At 33.6% G+C, this 16,568-nt stretch overlaps 3 protein-coding genes across 9 annotated transcripts; 2 read left to right on the plus strand and 1 right to left on the minus strand.

Annotated features, from left to right (window-relative positions):
• Nucleotides 1-762: 762 nt before the first annotated feature.
• LOC105130852 (54S ribosomal protein L12, mitochondrial) lies at nucleotides 763-2,352 on the minus strand. The gene is made up of 2 exons (XM_011033545.1): nucleotides 2,227-2,352; nucleotides 763-1,875 (listed from the first exon to the last, which is right to left on the minus strand). Exon 2 carries the CDS (start codon nucleotides 1,774-1,776, stop codon nucleotides 1,126-1,128), a length of 651 nt encoding a protein of 216 aa, XP_011031847.1. The 5' UTR covers nucleotides 1,777-1,875; nucleotides 2,227-2,352; the 3' UTR covers nucleotides 763-1,125.
• Nucleotides 2,353-3,824: 1,472 nt separating this feature from the next.
• LOC105130856 (RNA-binding (RRM/RBD/RNP motifs) family protein) lies at nucleotides 3,825-7,892 on the plus strand. The gene is made up of 4 exons (XM_011033555.1): nucleotides 3,825-4,179; nucleotides 6,929-6,997; nucleotides 7,141-7,247; nucleotides 7,329-7,892. The coding sequence occupies exons 1-4, from the start codon at nucleotides 4,005-4,007 to the stop codon at nucleotides 7,467-7,469; spliced, it is 492 nt and encodes a 163-aa protein (XP_011031857.1). The 5' UTR covers nucleotides 3,825-4,004; the 3' UTR covers nucleotides 7,470-7,892.
• A 2,796-nt stretch (nucleotides 7,893-10,688) lies between these two features.
• On the plus strand, nucleotides 10,689-16,399 carry LOC105130854 (choline-phosphate cytidylyltransferase 1-like). 7 transcript variants are annotated; one of them, XM_011033547.1, is made up of 9 exons: nucleotides 10,689-10,932; nucleotides 11,049-11,162; nucleotides 11,673-11,768; nucleotides 12,304-12,346; nucleotides 13,159-13,314; nucleotides 13,412-13,492; nucleotides 14,852-14,962; nucleotides 15,756-15,875; nucleotides 15,947-16,399. In XM_011033547.1, exons 1-9 carry the CDS (start codon nucleotides 10,778-10,780, stop codon nucleotides 16,313-16,315), a joined length of 1,245 nt encoding a protein of 414 aa, XP_011031849.1. In that variant the 5' UTR covers nucleotides 10,689-10,777; the 3' UTR covers nucleotides 16,316-16,399. The 7 variants fall into 7 exon arrangements, with proteins under 7 accessions (XP_011031849.1, XP_011031851.1, XP_011031853.1 ...); XM_011033549.1 differs by having other exon boundaries at nucleotides 16,095-16,298; XM_011033551.1 differs by having other exon boundaries at nucleotides 15,756-15,880; nucleotides 16,095-16,251.
• Nucleotides 16,400-16,568: the final 169 nt, after the last annotated feature.

The raw sequence follows: 16,568 nt of genomic DNA on the forward strand, positions 1-16,568 counted from the left end.
GATTACACATGCCGAGTTCTTGTTTAGGATATGCTGCGAGGGTTGGTCTCAAATCATTTTAGTAACAGCGATTTTAGATCTAAAATCTTCAATTACGTGCGCAAACAAACTTCAGTATTGCGGGATAAGTGATGGAAATTATTTTAGTGATAAAATAAAAGATGAATCTGTCATGTTAGTAACATCAAAGCTGTTAGAGAAATCCCAAGTTCAGAAGCCGCTTCATTCAAGAATTCCATCTTGCTGTGTGATATTCAGTAACATCGACTCCAATCACCTGGATGGTCCTAGTCATGTACAGTAATCACCGTGAACACATGAGAACCCCAAATCATTGTAAGATGCAACACTCCACTCATCCTCATGTGTAACCTAAACAATGGCGGCTACTGTGGAAAGGAAATACTTTCAAGGAATTCTCTGCAATCATGTTAGCAACTAGAAAAAGTTCTTAGGTAACAATATAGGATAGTATATTTTCCCAACTCCTCCAGAGTTCGAATTTCAATCTTGGCTGCTTCGTCGTCTGTGATTGGTTCCACAGGCAGCAAATCCCATCTACACTTCGAAATGAGCTACTCAAACGTCATACAAGGAAATTATTATCATAATCCTACACTGCTTCCTGTCACTAGAAGTCCCTTGCTCTTTCTTATCGAAGTTAAGACACTTTGGTGGAGGGTGGAGGATTTGCAGAGACAACACCAAACGGTAATGGACACTGGATATCCATATAAAAGAAGCATAGTGAAAAACAGCATGCAACATTCTAGCCTGATTTATTTTCATTTATCGATAAGAAATAATTCTGGCCCAATTTAGGTTTCTTTTATTCAAAATTATGTAACAGTAGAGGAAGAAAATGGAATAAAAGAACATTTGAAGCCACACAGTTAAGATTATCCTCCATTAAAAAAAATAAAACAAAAAAACCTATTGAGTCACACGCCTATCCAACATTGTATATAAAAATGTCAAACTTCAAGCGCTCGTGGATGGACTCTGTAAGAGAGTGAGGGCCAACAAATCCTCAATTGAAATTCGGTAAACATGAGAAATGGAAGTTTCTGAAGTAAATAGTAACTGGATTTAGAAAATTCCTGAAGGTAATCGCATGGCTTCTATTCATTCCAGCACGACTTTGGCCCCAATAGCTTTCATCTTCTCAATTATTTGCTCACCTTCTTCCTTTGATACTCCTTTTTTCAACACTGATGGTGTCTTCTCCACCAAGTCCTTCGCTTCCTTAAGGCCCAAATCAGTAAAACTCCTAACCTCCTTAATTACCTTAATCTTTGAAGCTGCTTCAAAGGACTCCAATTTCAATTCAAAAACAGTCTTCTCAGCTTTCTTCTCTTCTTTAGCAGCAGCAGCAGCTGGTGCCTTCATTGCCATTCCAGCTAATCCAGCAGCACCACCCTTCAAAACGCCAATAGTTGGTGGTTCTGTCATTTTCATCCTTTTCATTATAATGGTTCCCAGTTCAGAAATTTCCATCAACGTAAGCCCTGCAATCTCATCAACAAGCTTGAAAACACGCTCTGTTGGAGGACTCCGATGCTCTGTAGGATCAAAAGTAGCCGGATCATAATCAGTTGGGAGCCTCCTCTGATCAATTTCCACCTCTTCTTCCTCTTCCTCCTCGACTTTCCTAGCAGCTTCAGCAAAACCCCGAGATAGCACAGCATTGAAATTCAATGGCATTAAAGGAGGGATCGTGGGTTTTGTAGAAAACCCATTGGGTAAACAATGCCTTAATCTTGAAATCAAGCTCATTTGGAAAGTTTTAAACTCCTACCTTCTCCACTTTAATTGGCAAACAAAAATCTACAAAGAACCCATTTTTTTCAGCTTCTGCTTGACAAACTATATGGCCTGAAATCCCCACCAAAAACATAATTATAAACAGTAATAGATAAATAATCCCCGCAGCACAAAGAACAATAGCTGAAATTTAAGACTGGAGACGCAAATACTAAAGCTTTAACAGTCACACAGCATGCAATAGCTTTTATTGCAGAAGAAAAAAATGAAATTTATCAATTTATCAATTTATCAATTCCCCAATAACCCCACATAATTTGTTCAGGCAGAGATTTATGTAGGATTTCACGAACAGAAAGTTGTATGTTAGGAGAGACCACCTAATTAGACGAAGTATGATCATTGTTCAATCAGATTTTGCTGCAATTAAGTAAAGTAGATCCAGAGAGGAAGGGAGAGTACCTGAGAGTGAGAGGTTTTAAAACCCTAGTGATTAGTGAAGTGCAGGGAGAGAGAGAGAGGGGGGAGAGGGGGGTTTTGCAAGCATATGCTGAGCGGCTGAGGGGAGTTCTCGAGTTCGAATCCTTTAAGCAGAAGTTCAAAATTTCGGTCAAGTGTTATGTGGCCCTTCCAGTTTTTCAAGTGTTCTATACCGATTCTTGAAGATTTTCAAAACACATCCCTAACCCCAAGATTTGAATCTAAAAAATTAATGATGGAAGCATACATGAATGAAGCAAAATTATTGTAATAATATAACCGTTCCATCGAATTTTATTTTATTTTTAATTCATGGAATGCTAAAATATAGATATACGACTTGCAAGCGTTAAAATTGACTAAGAAATTAAAAGAGGATGGCATTTCATGGTAGCTTCCTTGTTCTTCCTCTTATATAAAACTATTCATATATGCAAATTTCATTTTCGCTTGGTTTTTTTTTTTAATTTTGTTATTTTATTATAATTTTTTTCAATTTAATTATCAAGATTTCTTTATTGTTATCTTAGATTTTTTCATTTTCTTTAAATTATATATTTTACATATATCTGAGGTGTCGAAAATTGTTTATAAATTAAATTACATATTTGTATGTGTTTTTAAAAATTCTTTCATTGTTGTTCTAGGTTTTTTCATTCTCTTTAAATTGCATATTTTTCATTCTCTTTAAATGTAGATACCAAAAATTGTTTTAGGATTGAATGGCATGACAATTTCACATGGAAAAGGTTTTATTGATTAAAAAAATTCAAAGAGCATGAACTAAAATGGACATTGACAACAATTAATAATCTTTTTTCCATGTTTACAATTAACAGCTTTTTTCCATCCTTTTTCATTCTCTTTAGATTTCATATTTATGCGTGCTCGACGTGTTGAAAATTGTTTAAAGATTGAATGGCATGCTAATTTCACATGGAAAAGATTTTAATGATTGTTAATGTAAAAGATTGAATGGCATGCTAATCAAATTTATAGACATCAAAATCAAAATATTTAACGACACTCTAAAAAACTAAGAGAATAAAAAAATAAATATAATTTTTAAAAAATATAATTAAAAAGAAATACACATAACCAGAGCTAATAGAAAGAAATGCAAACTTCAAGGATAAAATGGCAAAAACTTTTTCTTAAAGGCAATAAAATAATATATTTTAATTTATTTAATAATGATGATTATAATAATAAATAATAGTAATAATAATAGTATATAAGAGTAATAATAAAGCAAACCAATAACATATATTTCTTTTTAGAGTATTTTTAAGGGAAGAGCTAAAAAAAAAGGACAATATTTTAGCTTTCATCCTTTATTTTTATAGCTCCAAATGAGAGATTTATATTAGAGAGTCAAAAATAGCATTTAAAAGTTGAAGAGCTATTCTTATATATCAGTCAAAAGAATTAAAAATTTGTTTAATATATTTTTATGAAAAAAATATTTTAAATGAAATTGTATTAATTAATTACTATTAATAAATAAATAGTTATATTAATATTAAATATATTAAAATACAAATAGCTTTTCTAAAAAGATTTTTTTAAAGTACAGATATAAAAAAGATTATATTACCATTTGGCTCTTCTACACAGTTTCTCAGAGATGCTCTTAGGTCGTTGAGTCGGGCAACCGGAAGTTCTAAGCAGCAGCAGCAGCATAGAGCAACTAATTGGGATTCGAATTACGACTGAGGCAAGTAAGGAAGGCAAGTAAGGAATTGGAAAAGAGAAAAGACATGGAGGTAATGTTGATGATGTCTCAAACAAGACCGCTTTCAACCGTCTCTATCCCCATACCCTCGTTGGCAAACGCAGTATCTCAAAGAAATTTCAAGAACCCAAAGACTTTGAACCTCAGGGCATCAATTTCCAACCCTAGTTTTCCTCTTGCAAGCAGAATTATGGTTACAAGTAAGTCACTTCTTTGACTGTTAATTTGTGGGGGTCTTTGGATTACTTTTCTTTTGTAGTTTCTTGTTTATTGTCGTGAAAAAAATATATATGTTAAAATAGATAATTGAATAAACTTTTCTTGCGGAAGCCGAATAAAGAAATCAAATTCTTTGTTTTGCTTTTGAGCACCATCAATAAATTATCATCCAGTACTTTATTTTAGTTGCAATTAGGTGATCTTGAGAATAGTTCCAGGGTCTGATTGGTCCAATGAAGGCACTTTGTTTGGTTATTTTGAGCAAAAAGTTAGATTTCTCAAGTTTGCTTTCAAACAGAATAGAAGGTTTCCCGAAGGAGACAGAGGTGCTAACTGCTCAGGCGATGAGATGAGGCCAAATACTATATTTTTGCATGATTAACGGTGGGAAGACGACTTCTGAATAGTATTGAAGTTATTTGAGGCTTGGACCATTTAGTTTATACAATCCAAGTATACATGCTGAACAAAAAGTTGTTGGGTAGTTTGATCCCTATGTTGCTTAGGCTTCAATTGCGTGAGCTTTAGTTGTTTTGCTAGCTTTAAAGGGGAAGCTTGTGAATGCTTACATTGATCTTTACAGGAAATAATCCTAGGAATATCCACGCCTTGGTAATGTTTGGTCTGTGGAGGTGAAAGAATAAAATATTCCAAGGTGCTAGCTTTACTGCTAATGCAGGAAGTTGAATCATTTTGCAGGCCAATGTGCTTGTCTAGGTAAATGATGGAATTCGTTGCACTTGCTTTACTTATGATGGAAAGAAGTACCAGAATTTTTCAAAAAAATTTCCCGAGGAAAATGATGGCTAATGGAGTTTGTGAAAGATATAAGTTTGAGATTGTTATGCTGGGTAAAATGAGTATCATGGAGAATAGGGCTTGCATGGTCATAGAACCTGCCCATGCTATTCATGAAAATGATAACTAATGGAGTTTGTAAAAGATACAAGTTTGAGTCTGTTATGCTTGAAAGAATGAGTATCATGGAGAATAATAGGGCTTGCATTATCATAGAACCTGCCCATGCTATTCATGAAAAAAAAAGGTCGAAGTATCAGTGAAAACCACCGTCTTATTTTTTCAGGACCAGGTCCTTTACTGGTTGCAGAAGAGGGTTTTGGGTAATTATAAAGAACCATGAGTCTTGGCAGTGACTTTGGAATGATTTTTCAGCATTGCTTCTGAAACAGATTGGTTTGCATCAAGTGCTTCCATTCCCTGCGTAAGACTGAAACATGTTCATATTTGGCATGCTTAAGGGCTGACTGAACTAAGGTAGTCCTATGGGCTATTGCTTGAATGTTATTCATGTAATATGTGCAATTAACTGAGGTTAAAGATATTATTGGCTCAAATAAGTGAGCTTAAATCGCACTGAGTTTCTGATCACAAAATCATGGACTCAATATGTCATAGTTCTGTAAGGATGAATGCTATCCATGAAACCCAGTCCTAGTCAGCACAGATTTGGTTATTACGATGGTACAAAGAAAATCTTGATGCCAATGCACATCTTTATTAAAGGTTTTCTAGAATTTGCATTTCCTTTATTCCTGAAAATGTTGGAAAACTAATTGTCAAACATTGAGTCCGAAGATGCACCATCAACAATAGCTCCTTTTCTTTTCCTTATAACCATCATTGTGGCTTCTATAGGGAGAAGAGATGTTTCTGGCAATCAGGTTTTACTTCTAGAAGTGGTGTTCATCTGCATAAAAAATTTTAACTTTGTTCAAAGAAGAAAAAAAAAATTCTAATGGAATCTTACGTCTTCAGTGTTCAGTTTCAAATTTGTTTCATCTATTTTTTGCAAGTCTAATCAAGCGGTTAGAATGCTCACAACATGGGGTTTGAATTTTTATTGGTCATCCTTAGTTGACTCTGGCAATTCAAATTCAAAACAAGGATAGGAATTAGAAGGACAATCTAAATGTTGGTGACTTTGCCATCTGCTGAGGTAGTCACCTTGTTGTTGGGCTCACAATTCTCTCCTCTAGCATTTGTCTTCAGGGGCAGCATGTAGAATACTTTTTCAAACTTACAATAGCTTGTTTCATAAAACTACCAATATTGTCCCTTTTTAATTCCGTACTTATATCATAACCAAGAACTCTTTAAGAAATTCATCCAAGTTCTGCCCTTGTTTATCTTTAACTTGTTGCAAAGGTTTGCAAATGCTCAGTTAACCTCACACATGGGAGTCTCAAGGTGTCCAGCCTCAAAACTTCTATTCTTAGGCGAGAGTTAAGTGTCATGGTATAAATCAACTGGGATGGCTTTTCTTCATGTCTCAATTCCTTGGTCAATATATAATGCTGCTCCAAATACAATTAATCCATGCACCTTTTGAAGTAATATGGAGAAGAGAAACTATTTCTACAGTCCAAGCTCTTTCTTTCTAGTGGAACTCGTGTGTTTTCTTTAATTTTGGTATTTGAAAGAATATCAAAGGTCCACAAAGACAATTGACACGCCAATAAGAGAACATTTTATACTGTAGAGTTGTGCATAGTATCATGAGTTTCATAATAAGGATAGTGGACTATTTGGACAAGGATTTCTATGCGTCTAGCCAAGAAATAAGAATATCATTGCAAACAATTTTCTTGTGTGTGAGTGTGCTTGTTTTTTTGCACCTTCATTGATGGTCAAACTTCTCATAATCTTATAGGGATGTTTTAATTTTTTTTAATCTCCTTTGAAGTACTGGTTATGAGTTTTGACTTGCAGATATAGGACATTATATCAGTGAAGCTACTTTGCAAAAGGAATTTTCAAATTTTGGTGAAATAGCTGAAGGTAAATACGTCTTTCCTCATTGTTAAAAAAAAAAAGGCTTAAATTTGAAGTTTTATAATATTAAAAGATTCCCATTGCAATTCCAACACAGGCTTCAAGGCTTGTAACCTTTTACATAACCTTTTATTTTCAATCTATGACAGTGAAGCTTGTGAAGGATGAAACCATTAAAAGGTCCAAACCATATGCATTTATTCAATACACTTCTCAGGATGATGCCATCCTTGCCCTGGAAAATATGGACCGTAAGGTTTGGAACCATCACATTACACTGTCTTTTCAGGAACTTTGAAGTTGGAAAACTCATGTTGTTTTGACCTTTTATCATCAGACTCTTGATGGCAGGTTAATTTTTGTTGATCTTGCCAAACCTGGGAAAGACCGGTTTAGAGGATGCATGAAAACATGTGGACCTCCAAAGAAGCAGCAGGTGCAGGACACACAAGATGAGGTTGCAGATTGCTGGTACTGATTAAGTTCTCTTTGATACATTGCGTAAAATAACCAGAGATTTTGTAAACGAAGGAGTGAGACAAAATGGAGCACTTCATTCAAGTAGAATTGCCTAGTGCTATCTCTGCGGCCGAAAACATATCATATCGTACCCAAGCACCATAGCGGTGAAAGTGGCATGGGTTTGATCAGCTAGATTGGCTTCAAACCACATTACATCACTTTATCATTGTAAATTATCGACACTGGCGTGCGTAATATTCGTCTATAGAACTGTGCTAAACAGAAGCAATGCTGCATTGCCTGGAATCGGACAAGTCATGGGCTCAAGGACCACGGTGCACAGAACAATCAGTAATGTAATATATTGTGGAATTTGGTCGCTGATTTATTCAGATCAAATTTTCCGTGCTCAGGTATAATGATGTGATGTTTTAGTAAATGTTTTTGTTTTGTGGATGTCCGGACCAACTTGCACCTATCACGATTAATTTTATAAATTATAAAATTAATTATCATATAAATTTCTAATAATTATTATATAAACAATTAAAAAATATTTCTACTTCTTACCACCACCAGTGATGGTTTTGTAGTTGTCTTTTGCATCAGTCAAGTAAAGCAGGTTGTGTGATTGTTTGACAGTATGCATGAGAATTTCATGCATGGACCCTTGAATGCTCTGAAAGAATTATGATATATTCTGCAGAGAACAGAAAGGAGTTGTTATAGATGATGATTGCACCTAGAATATTTTATAAAATATTTTTTTTATTTAATTAATACACCACTGCCTTGCTTGCATCCAAAATATTTTTTGCATTAAATATTTTATAAAACCAAACAAAATAATATTCATATTATGTTTAATTAATTGATTTATTTTAATTTTAAAAAATAAAATATCTTTGCAAAAAACTAAATTTAATAAAGAACAATTAAAAAAACCAAGGTAACCTAAATTATTTTAAATTAATAGAAAATGATAAAGAAAGCAAAAAAAAATTAATGAAATTTAATTTTTAATTAAATAAATATTGAATGATGAAATTAAAAAAAATATGAGTTAACAAAATATCATGAAATAAATATCTCATGTTTATAATTTATTAAATTTAAAAAACTATATATTTTAAAAAAGCTAATAACAAAAAATAAAAACTCATGGGATTACCCAAGTCATTCTTAAAATAAATGAAAAATCCTATAGGAAGCAAAAATAAATAAAATTAATAAAGTCCAATCTTCAATTAAATAGATATTGAATGATGAAATAAAAAAACACGAGTTTAAAAAAAATCAAGCAAATACGGACAAATCTTCTAAACTTGGATTAATCTCTAAAACTCATAACTCGTGAAATCTTAAATCTTGACTCAATTAAGAATCTTAATTATCAATCAACTTAATGTTAAATAATAAAATAAAAAATCACAAAAAAAAAAGAAATAACAATAAAAAAATGAGGGTTGAATTTGATAGGAATTGACAAGGGATGAAATTTAAAAAAAAAATTATAAATTATTTGAAATAAAAATAATATTAATCAAAAGAACAATGACCAAATATAAAGGAATAACAAATTGAAAGGCTATTTTAAAATTTCAAAGGGCAGGTGCCAAGCTTGAGAAGGAGAAAGAAAAGAAAAAAGAAAAGGAAAGGAAAGGTCGTCAATAGCAAACCAACCGCTCTTTGGCCACACTCATCATTTCATTGTAGAGGGGATGCTAAGACGATTTTAACGCTGCTATGAAAGGTAACATTTGGTTATTAGATAGCCTTATACATGTCAATAAATTTTTTAATGATATCTATATTTTTACATTACAAAATTACCCTAATAACAAAAACAAAAAAAAAGTGAAAAATGCTTAAATATTCCTGAATATAAGCTAAATAAAATTCCGCTTCTAAGAGCATTTAAGTCATTTAATTATTCTTAAAAAAATTAAAATACAAAATGACTCTAGGCATCAATTTTAATAAGAAACCTTTATGAAAAGGTTATAATACCCCTCGATAGCCAGTTATGTGAATTGTTTTGTGAAGGTTGAAATTATCTTTTTAATTATGGATTGATATAATATTTTTCCAACATCTTTTTAAATCTCTTACTAGTTATTTTATATGCGCTCCTCCAAAGATCAGATATTTGCTTTTCCAAAAAAAAAATTTGAATATTTATGTTTTTCTGACACACTTGTTTTACAGAAAAAAATTATAAGTATAAATTTTTGTTTTACAGAAAAAAATTATAAGTGTAAATTTAAAAACTTTATGCATGCATATAATTAAATAAATGAAGAATGTTTTACTTTCAATCAATGAAAAAACAAGACATTAATGTTAACTAAAGATGAAATTATAAAAATTAAAAGATAAATATAGATTAAGGTCATGAACTCAATTGGATTCAATGATTTTTTTTATTTAGTTCTATGATAAAAAAAAATAAACACCTATAAAATTAAGAACGAATTAAATATCAAGATATCTGTTTGAGATTTTAAAAAACTTACAAATACATAACAAAAAAAATTATAATATTTAATTCTTAATTAACTTAACATGATAAAATTAAAAGTAAGAGTAAAGTATTGAATTTAAATAAAAAAAAAAACCCTATATTAACATCAAAGGAAAAACAAGGGCTACTCATGACATTAAAATAAAAAGCATGTCTAATATTTTTAAAGTTTGATAAAAAAAAATATTTTTAAATAAAAATAAAAAAATATTATTTTTATAAATCTAAAAAAATTGAAAATATCATCGATATAAGAATTGGGACCAACCTGACCAACCTAATTGACCAGAATCTAGGCTAAGTTGGATTTAAAAAATAAACTAAAAAGATGAATTGACCCGTCTGAATTGCATAAAAAAAGAAATTACCATCGCTATAATTTGCTTGACCCAGTTGCTCATAGAATAGGATGAAATAGAAAAAACAATAAGCATCCACGAGAAGAAGAAGATTTTCGAATTGAAACGTGAAAAGAAAAACACTATATTATCAGCAAATTACATATGAAAAAAAGGGCAATGGGAGAATTGATGGTAAAATTAACAGATAATTTCCTCAAGTGTTCTAGACTTCGGGTCCCGGTTTTTGTTTTTCAGGGAAAAATTATAATTGGAGAAGACCTATTCTCTTTTGTGTCCTCTTTATGATCATTTTCGGTTCGGTTCGATTTTTATTAAAAAAAAGTAACCAAACCGGAAAAAAAAAACTGTTCTCAGCAACGCTAAATAAAGTTTTCATTCTTTCTTTAGTTGAAGAGAGAATCACTCCATAAAACAAAACAAAAATAAATAAATAGATAAATGGAGGAAGATAACGCGAAGAAGAGCTCGAGGCTAGTAGAGGCAGCGAAGGAGGAGGGGGAGGAGGAGGAGAGGCCAGTACGAGTATATGCAGACGGCATCTACGATCTCTTCCACTTTGGCCATGCCCGTTCTCTTGAGCAAGCCAAGAAACTGTATCTTAATTATTTAATTATTATCACTCTCACACTCCCTGTCTTCTGTTTTAATTCAATTATTGTTTTTTTTTTCAAAATTCGGTTACAAATAGTAGTATTAATTAATTTGATAGATTCCCAAACACGTATTTGGTGGTTGGATGCTGCAATGATGAAGTAACTCACAAATACAAGGGTAAAACTGTGATGACTGATCAAGAACGCTACGAGTCTCTTCGCCATTGCAGGTAGGTTATGCTTTCAATTTTTGAATCTCCATTTCTCTGGTTTGAAAAAAGAAAGAAAGAAAAAGGGTAACAAAATGTTCCCAAGTGATTTAAACTGCTATTTATGTTCTTTTCGTGGCGTCCTAGATATCACTTTTCATGGATATAGATTGCCTTCGTACTTCAGATGTGAATCTCTCATTGCTGGCATCAATGATTTTCGACAAACTGAATTGAATAGACTGCACACAAGATAGTATGCCATGCGAAAAAAATTTCCCATTGTCTCTGTTTGGTATTCCTGGTAGCAGATTCATAGTGATCAATGAAAAACAGGGCTAATTGATCAGGTTAATTTTTTCACAAGTTTTATTTTCACATTTTTAATTTGTTGACTTGTTTCGTACCGGGAACTTGTCTGCTGCCAAAACCTAGTTGTCTACTTTTATCCTAGATATCAAATTTGGACAAGTGAAATTTCTATACTGGGAATAGAGTGCATGTGGCGTTGACTGACTGTAAATTTTGCAGGTGGGTTGATGAAGTTATCCCTGATGCACCATGGGTTATCACACAAGAGTTTCTCGACAAACATAGGATCGACTATGTGGCTCATGACTCTCTTCCGTAAGGTTCATCAGTCCAAATGGACTTGTCTGCTTGTCTTCCAACAATTAAAAAAAAGAAGAAAAATTCATGGAAACTGCATGCTTGCATTGTTTTGGTCTTTCTATTTGAAGAAGAAAATCATTGCTGAATTAGATGACATGTTAACTTTTAGTTGAACCATTTGTGAAATTGCATGGAAACTAAATTTATCCCCATGTGCATACGTTCATCACATGTTCAAGACCTACTTCAAATTAATTTACTGACCCTATCTGTAGTGGTTGCTTCTTTGATTCCTTCCATTTTATCTAAGTTACAACAAGTGCATTGTTGATTCTGTTACATAAAATTGTTCATTTAACTTCCCTATGTTCCTTGCTATTTTAATTTTTCTTGTTTGCCCTCATTTGACATGTTATTTTGGTAGTGCTTTCATTTTGCATTTTGTACCATAATACATGCATTCATGTGCTCTTGAGTTTTTTTTGTTCTTGTTTATGTTCCTTTTGCTTTTTAATATGTTAATTGTTTTTTGTTTGCCCAAAAATTGCAGTTATGCTGATGCAAGTGGGGCTGGAAAGGATGTCTATGAATTTGTAAGTTTAGTGATAGCGGAGCTTTGCTAATCACAAGAATAGTCTCACCATGGCTTGATAAAGCCTTTCAATAAATGGTGATCTGAATAAAATTCTGGTTCTATCTGTGCATCATTCCTATCTGGCTCACTTCATTACTTCATAGCTTTCATCTCCTCTTCCATCACCATGGCTGATCTTTTATGTGCAAGAACTAATACCTAGAAGCTTTTGCTATCATATCATCAGTGTTACCTGTATTTTCTCACAGCCATAGGGACCATCTTCGTGATTATTTCCTCATACATAAGAGGGAAATATGTCTAAACTTTTTGGTTGATTGTTTGCTGAGCTGTATATGACTATCTGTTTTACAAATGTTGGCATTACCTGCCTTGGTAAAGACTGGTTCATTGTTTTTATTTTTTAATTTCTCTTGATTTAACCATCTTGTACATTTGAAACCGTTCCACTAATGGAAATGGGAAAAATATATTTTGCCATTCTTCTCCTTCAAAATCTATCCGTGATCATAAAAATGCTGCTGTTAGGATGCCTTTTTTCTCACTCAAATTGTTGCTTCTTGACCTGTACCTTTTCTATCAATTTCCTTAGTCAACTTTATAAGGCTTTTCTTAAATGTTCATGACCAAATCATTTTGCCAATTTTTTGTTCATTTCTACTATAGTTTCCCGTGGTTTTGATGACTTTTCATGTGCATGAAATCCATAGAAATGGCAGGTCAAATCATGATTACGTAATAGCCTCATCACCATTACAACAAAGTATGACTAGTTTCAACAGAATGCATGTCCACAAAATGTTTGTACAGGTCAAATCTGTTGGGAGATTTAAGGAAACAAAGCGGACTGATGGGATCTCCACGTCAGATGTTATAATGAGGATAGTTAAAGATTATAATGAGTATGTGATGCGTAATTTGGCACGTGGATATACAAGAAAAGATTTGGGTGTCAGCTATGTGAAGGTTTGCTTTACTTTATTTGCTTTCTCTTTTCTGAGTTCTGACCATTGTGTTCTTGCTGGAGAATTGATCTTTTTCGTTCCTCATCCTCTTTTACTAGGAAAAGCGGCTAAGAGTTAACATGGGGTTTAAAAAGTTGCGTGAGAAAGTGAAGCAACAGCAAGAGATAGTCGGGGAAAAGGTATGCAAATTGTCTTGCAAAATTGCTAATACTTAATAGTGACCTTGCATGGCACGTGTTTTGACAGTTTGTTGCATGTGAGACTTTGTGCTTCTTTGTTGGAGGGATAGGTACAAAATTGATAAATAATATTATTTTTCTTGTCATGAATTCACCATGCCATTTTGTTTTCCCTTTCCTTGTTTTAGATTAGATGTAATTGTGCGAAGAACAAGGATTAAACCCTAAATATTGTTTCACACATGTGCTGAAGAGTGGAGGCAGTATAGGACAAACTAATTTTAGAAAGACCCAAAAAATGGTCTGGCATGCAAACAGTATTATGAAATCTAGCAGTCATCACTCTAGTGTAGAACTTGACACCAGCCAAGAAATTCATCATTTTTTTTTTTACATTGTAGCATCTCTTAATTTAGATTTGCAATAATTATCTGCTGTAAGGATTGTTTTAAGTGCTTCTGTACAGACTGATTTTGTGAAGCTTCAGAAATTTTCTTATGTGCATCCTATATTGAAACACATAAATTTCTCCATTTATCAGGACAAGTTGCATGATTGAATGCTGTTGCAAATATTGGATAGCATGTTGCGAATTAGGATGTGTAGCCTTGAAGCCTTAGCGTTTGTTGCTTGATCATTGATTTTCTTCCCACATTCTTGCTTCTGCAGCCAAGTAATACCATATGAATTTAGTCAAATAGATTAAGGAGAGGGGGGCTAGAAATTAACTGATTGCTCTCAACAAAACAAGATTTCTTGCTTCACCCATGTGCAATGGTTGCTCATGTTATGTTGTAGTATAGCATCATTTAGAACTAATGTTTTAGGTTTGAAGTGTCTGACTTTAATCTTTGCCCACTTTCCATCCTGGTGCGATCTGATGTTCAAATTAATTGTTGAAGCAGTTTGGTTATTTGGGTTAAGATTAGACCATATAGCAGCCACCTACTTTATTAAGCACGTGCATATTGCTGTTAGGATCAGTATTGAAAGTGTTTTGTAAGCATAATCTGTTATACTGAACCATCCATTCATTATGCTGGCATCCCTTTTGGAAACACATGATGCAAGTTATTAGTGTAATGCTGCTCCAATTGATCCTTTGGCCTTTGGAGCCTCATTCACCCCACATCTGCCCCCCATCCCTCTTCAAGTTTGCTTCTCTAACAAATCCTAGTGGTGGTTTTACTTAAAGATGAGTAGGCCTAGCTAATCAATATTCTTGTGAGATGCTACCATTAATGTTGTGCACCACTTTCCATTCAATAGAAGAGAACCAGAAATCAATTATATGCATCACTACCACGTGGCAGATGGCTTTTTATAATTGGATTGATAAATTCTGCCCTCATGCGGCAGATACAAGTAGCTGCTAAAACAGCCTGTGTGCATCGGAATGAGTGGGTTGAGAATGCTGATAGATTGGTCGCTGGATTTCTTGAAATGTTTGAAGAACGCTGTCATAAAATGGTCAGTCTTTGTTTCCTGGCCCAAACTAAGTAGGTGGTAGTGTATGCGCATGGATGATTTCTTTTTGCATGCTTATGGCACATTTTGCTTTGCATATCTATCAGGGAACAACTATCAGAGAGCAAATTCAAGAGAAACTGACGAAGCAGAAGTTAATAGGGCTTATATATGATAGATACTATGGTGATGGTGATAGTGATCAGGACTACTACGATGATGACACTGAAGAAGAATACAGTGACTAGGACATTTGAATAGCTTCTTTGGTTATTTATTATTGATAGGAACCGATACTTCAGTTTTGATGTTTGTGTAGAAATATGTGACGATTCTTGTTTGGGAGGAGGAATATTGTTTTCAAAATTCATGCTGTCTAAAATTTGAGGTTGGTCCTCTGTGTGAGTAAATAAGGTTGTGAATTTATTATCTTTGCAATTTTTAATTCCCTTTTTCTTCTCACAGGATTTTACATCCGAGAAAAACGTGGGTTTGAGACCAAAATGATCCTTTTTTGTATGTTATAAACGCCCGACTGTTGACACCGATGACTACAGGGCTGCTGTCAGCAATTGTTGCCACAGCCACTGTTGCTGCACCTCATTCAGATTCTCATCACTGCTTATTGCCGTTCCCACCTCATTCACCACATTTATTATCATCACCAGATCTGCAGCCATCATCGCCCCACCATTGTTCTAACATGTTTCGTTAAAATTATAAGCCAGGGTCTAAATCTCCTCTCATAAATATGAGTCTTCTTCTTCTGATCTCAGCCATGATTTTTTTCTTACAGAGGACTCTGCTCTACATTCTTGAAAGGTCTATGAGTTCAGAACATCAACGTGAATTGCACTGTTCGTCAACTGAAGCCAAGAAAGGTAGTACCAGCAGCAAGTTGGAACCGCAAGAACACGTAAGGTAACCTCAATGTCTCAAATGATTTGCATTTTCACCACATCCATATAATCCTTCCATTCAAATCAGCAAGTGGAATTGAATGCGAGCAAAGTAGGTGGTGGATATGGATTCCTTAGACGTGCAACGACAAAACACCCCACCAGACATACAGAAGAAGAGCAATCTGGTCCTTATTGTCCTATGCCATTATTGCTTGCTTTATATTGTCCTACAGGCTTCTGTGTCATCACGTCGAAAATCCGTGCAATTGCAAGTCCTTCACACATGCAAGGTGGAGGTCGCTTTCATGATACCATTTTCAGCAACAAATTTTCCCATCCATCTTCGAGATTGCATTTTCCATTAAGTTTAAGAGTTTCAAATTTGACACGCTTGGGCAGCGATGCAATTAAAAGAAAAGGGGAGAGAGAATTAATAGCTACCCATTCTTTTTGATAGATTGCTTAGAAGAAAAGAGAGGAGAGAGAAGAAAGAAGTAGATGGCATGATAAAATATAAAAAGAAATCCCTTCAATTGAATCTCTTCTTCTAGTTCCGTTCAATTAAAAAAAAAATTGTGAAATTGAATGATGGATATATTTTTATTTGTTGTTATGCCCAGCCGGTTTTTTTTTTTTTTAAAATAATTTTTTTTATGTGAAATGGAATGATGGATATTTTTTTATTTGTTAGTATGTCCAGCTGTTTT

Source organism: Populus euphratica, unplaced genomic scaffold, assembly GCF_000495115.2.
Source record: "Populus euphratica unplaced genomic scaffold, PopEup_1.0 scaffold43.1, whole genome shotgun sequence".
In the NCBI taxonomy this organism is placed as follows: Eukaryota; Viridiplantae; Streptophyta; class Magnoliopsida; order Malpighiales; family Salicaceae; genus Populus; species Populus euphratica.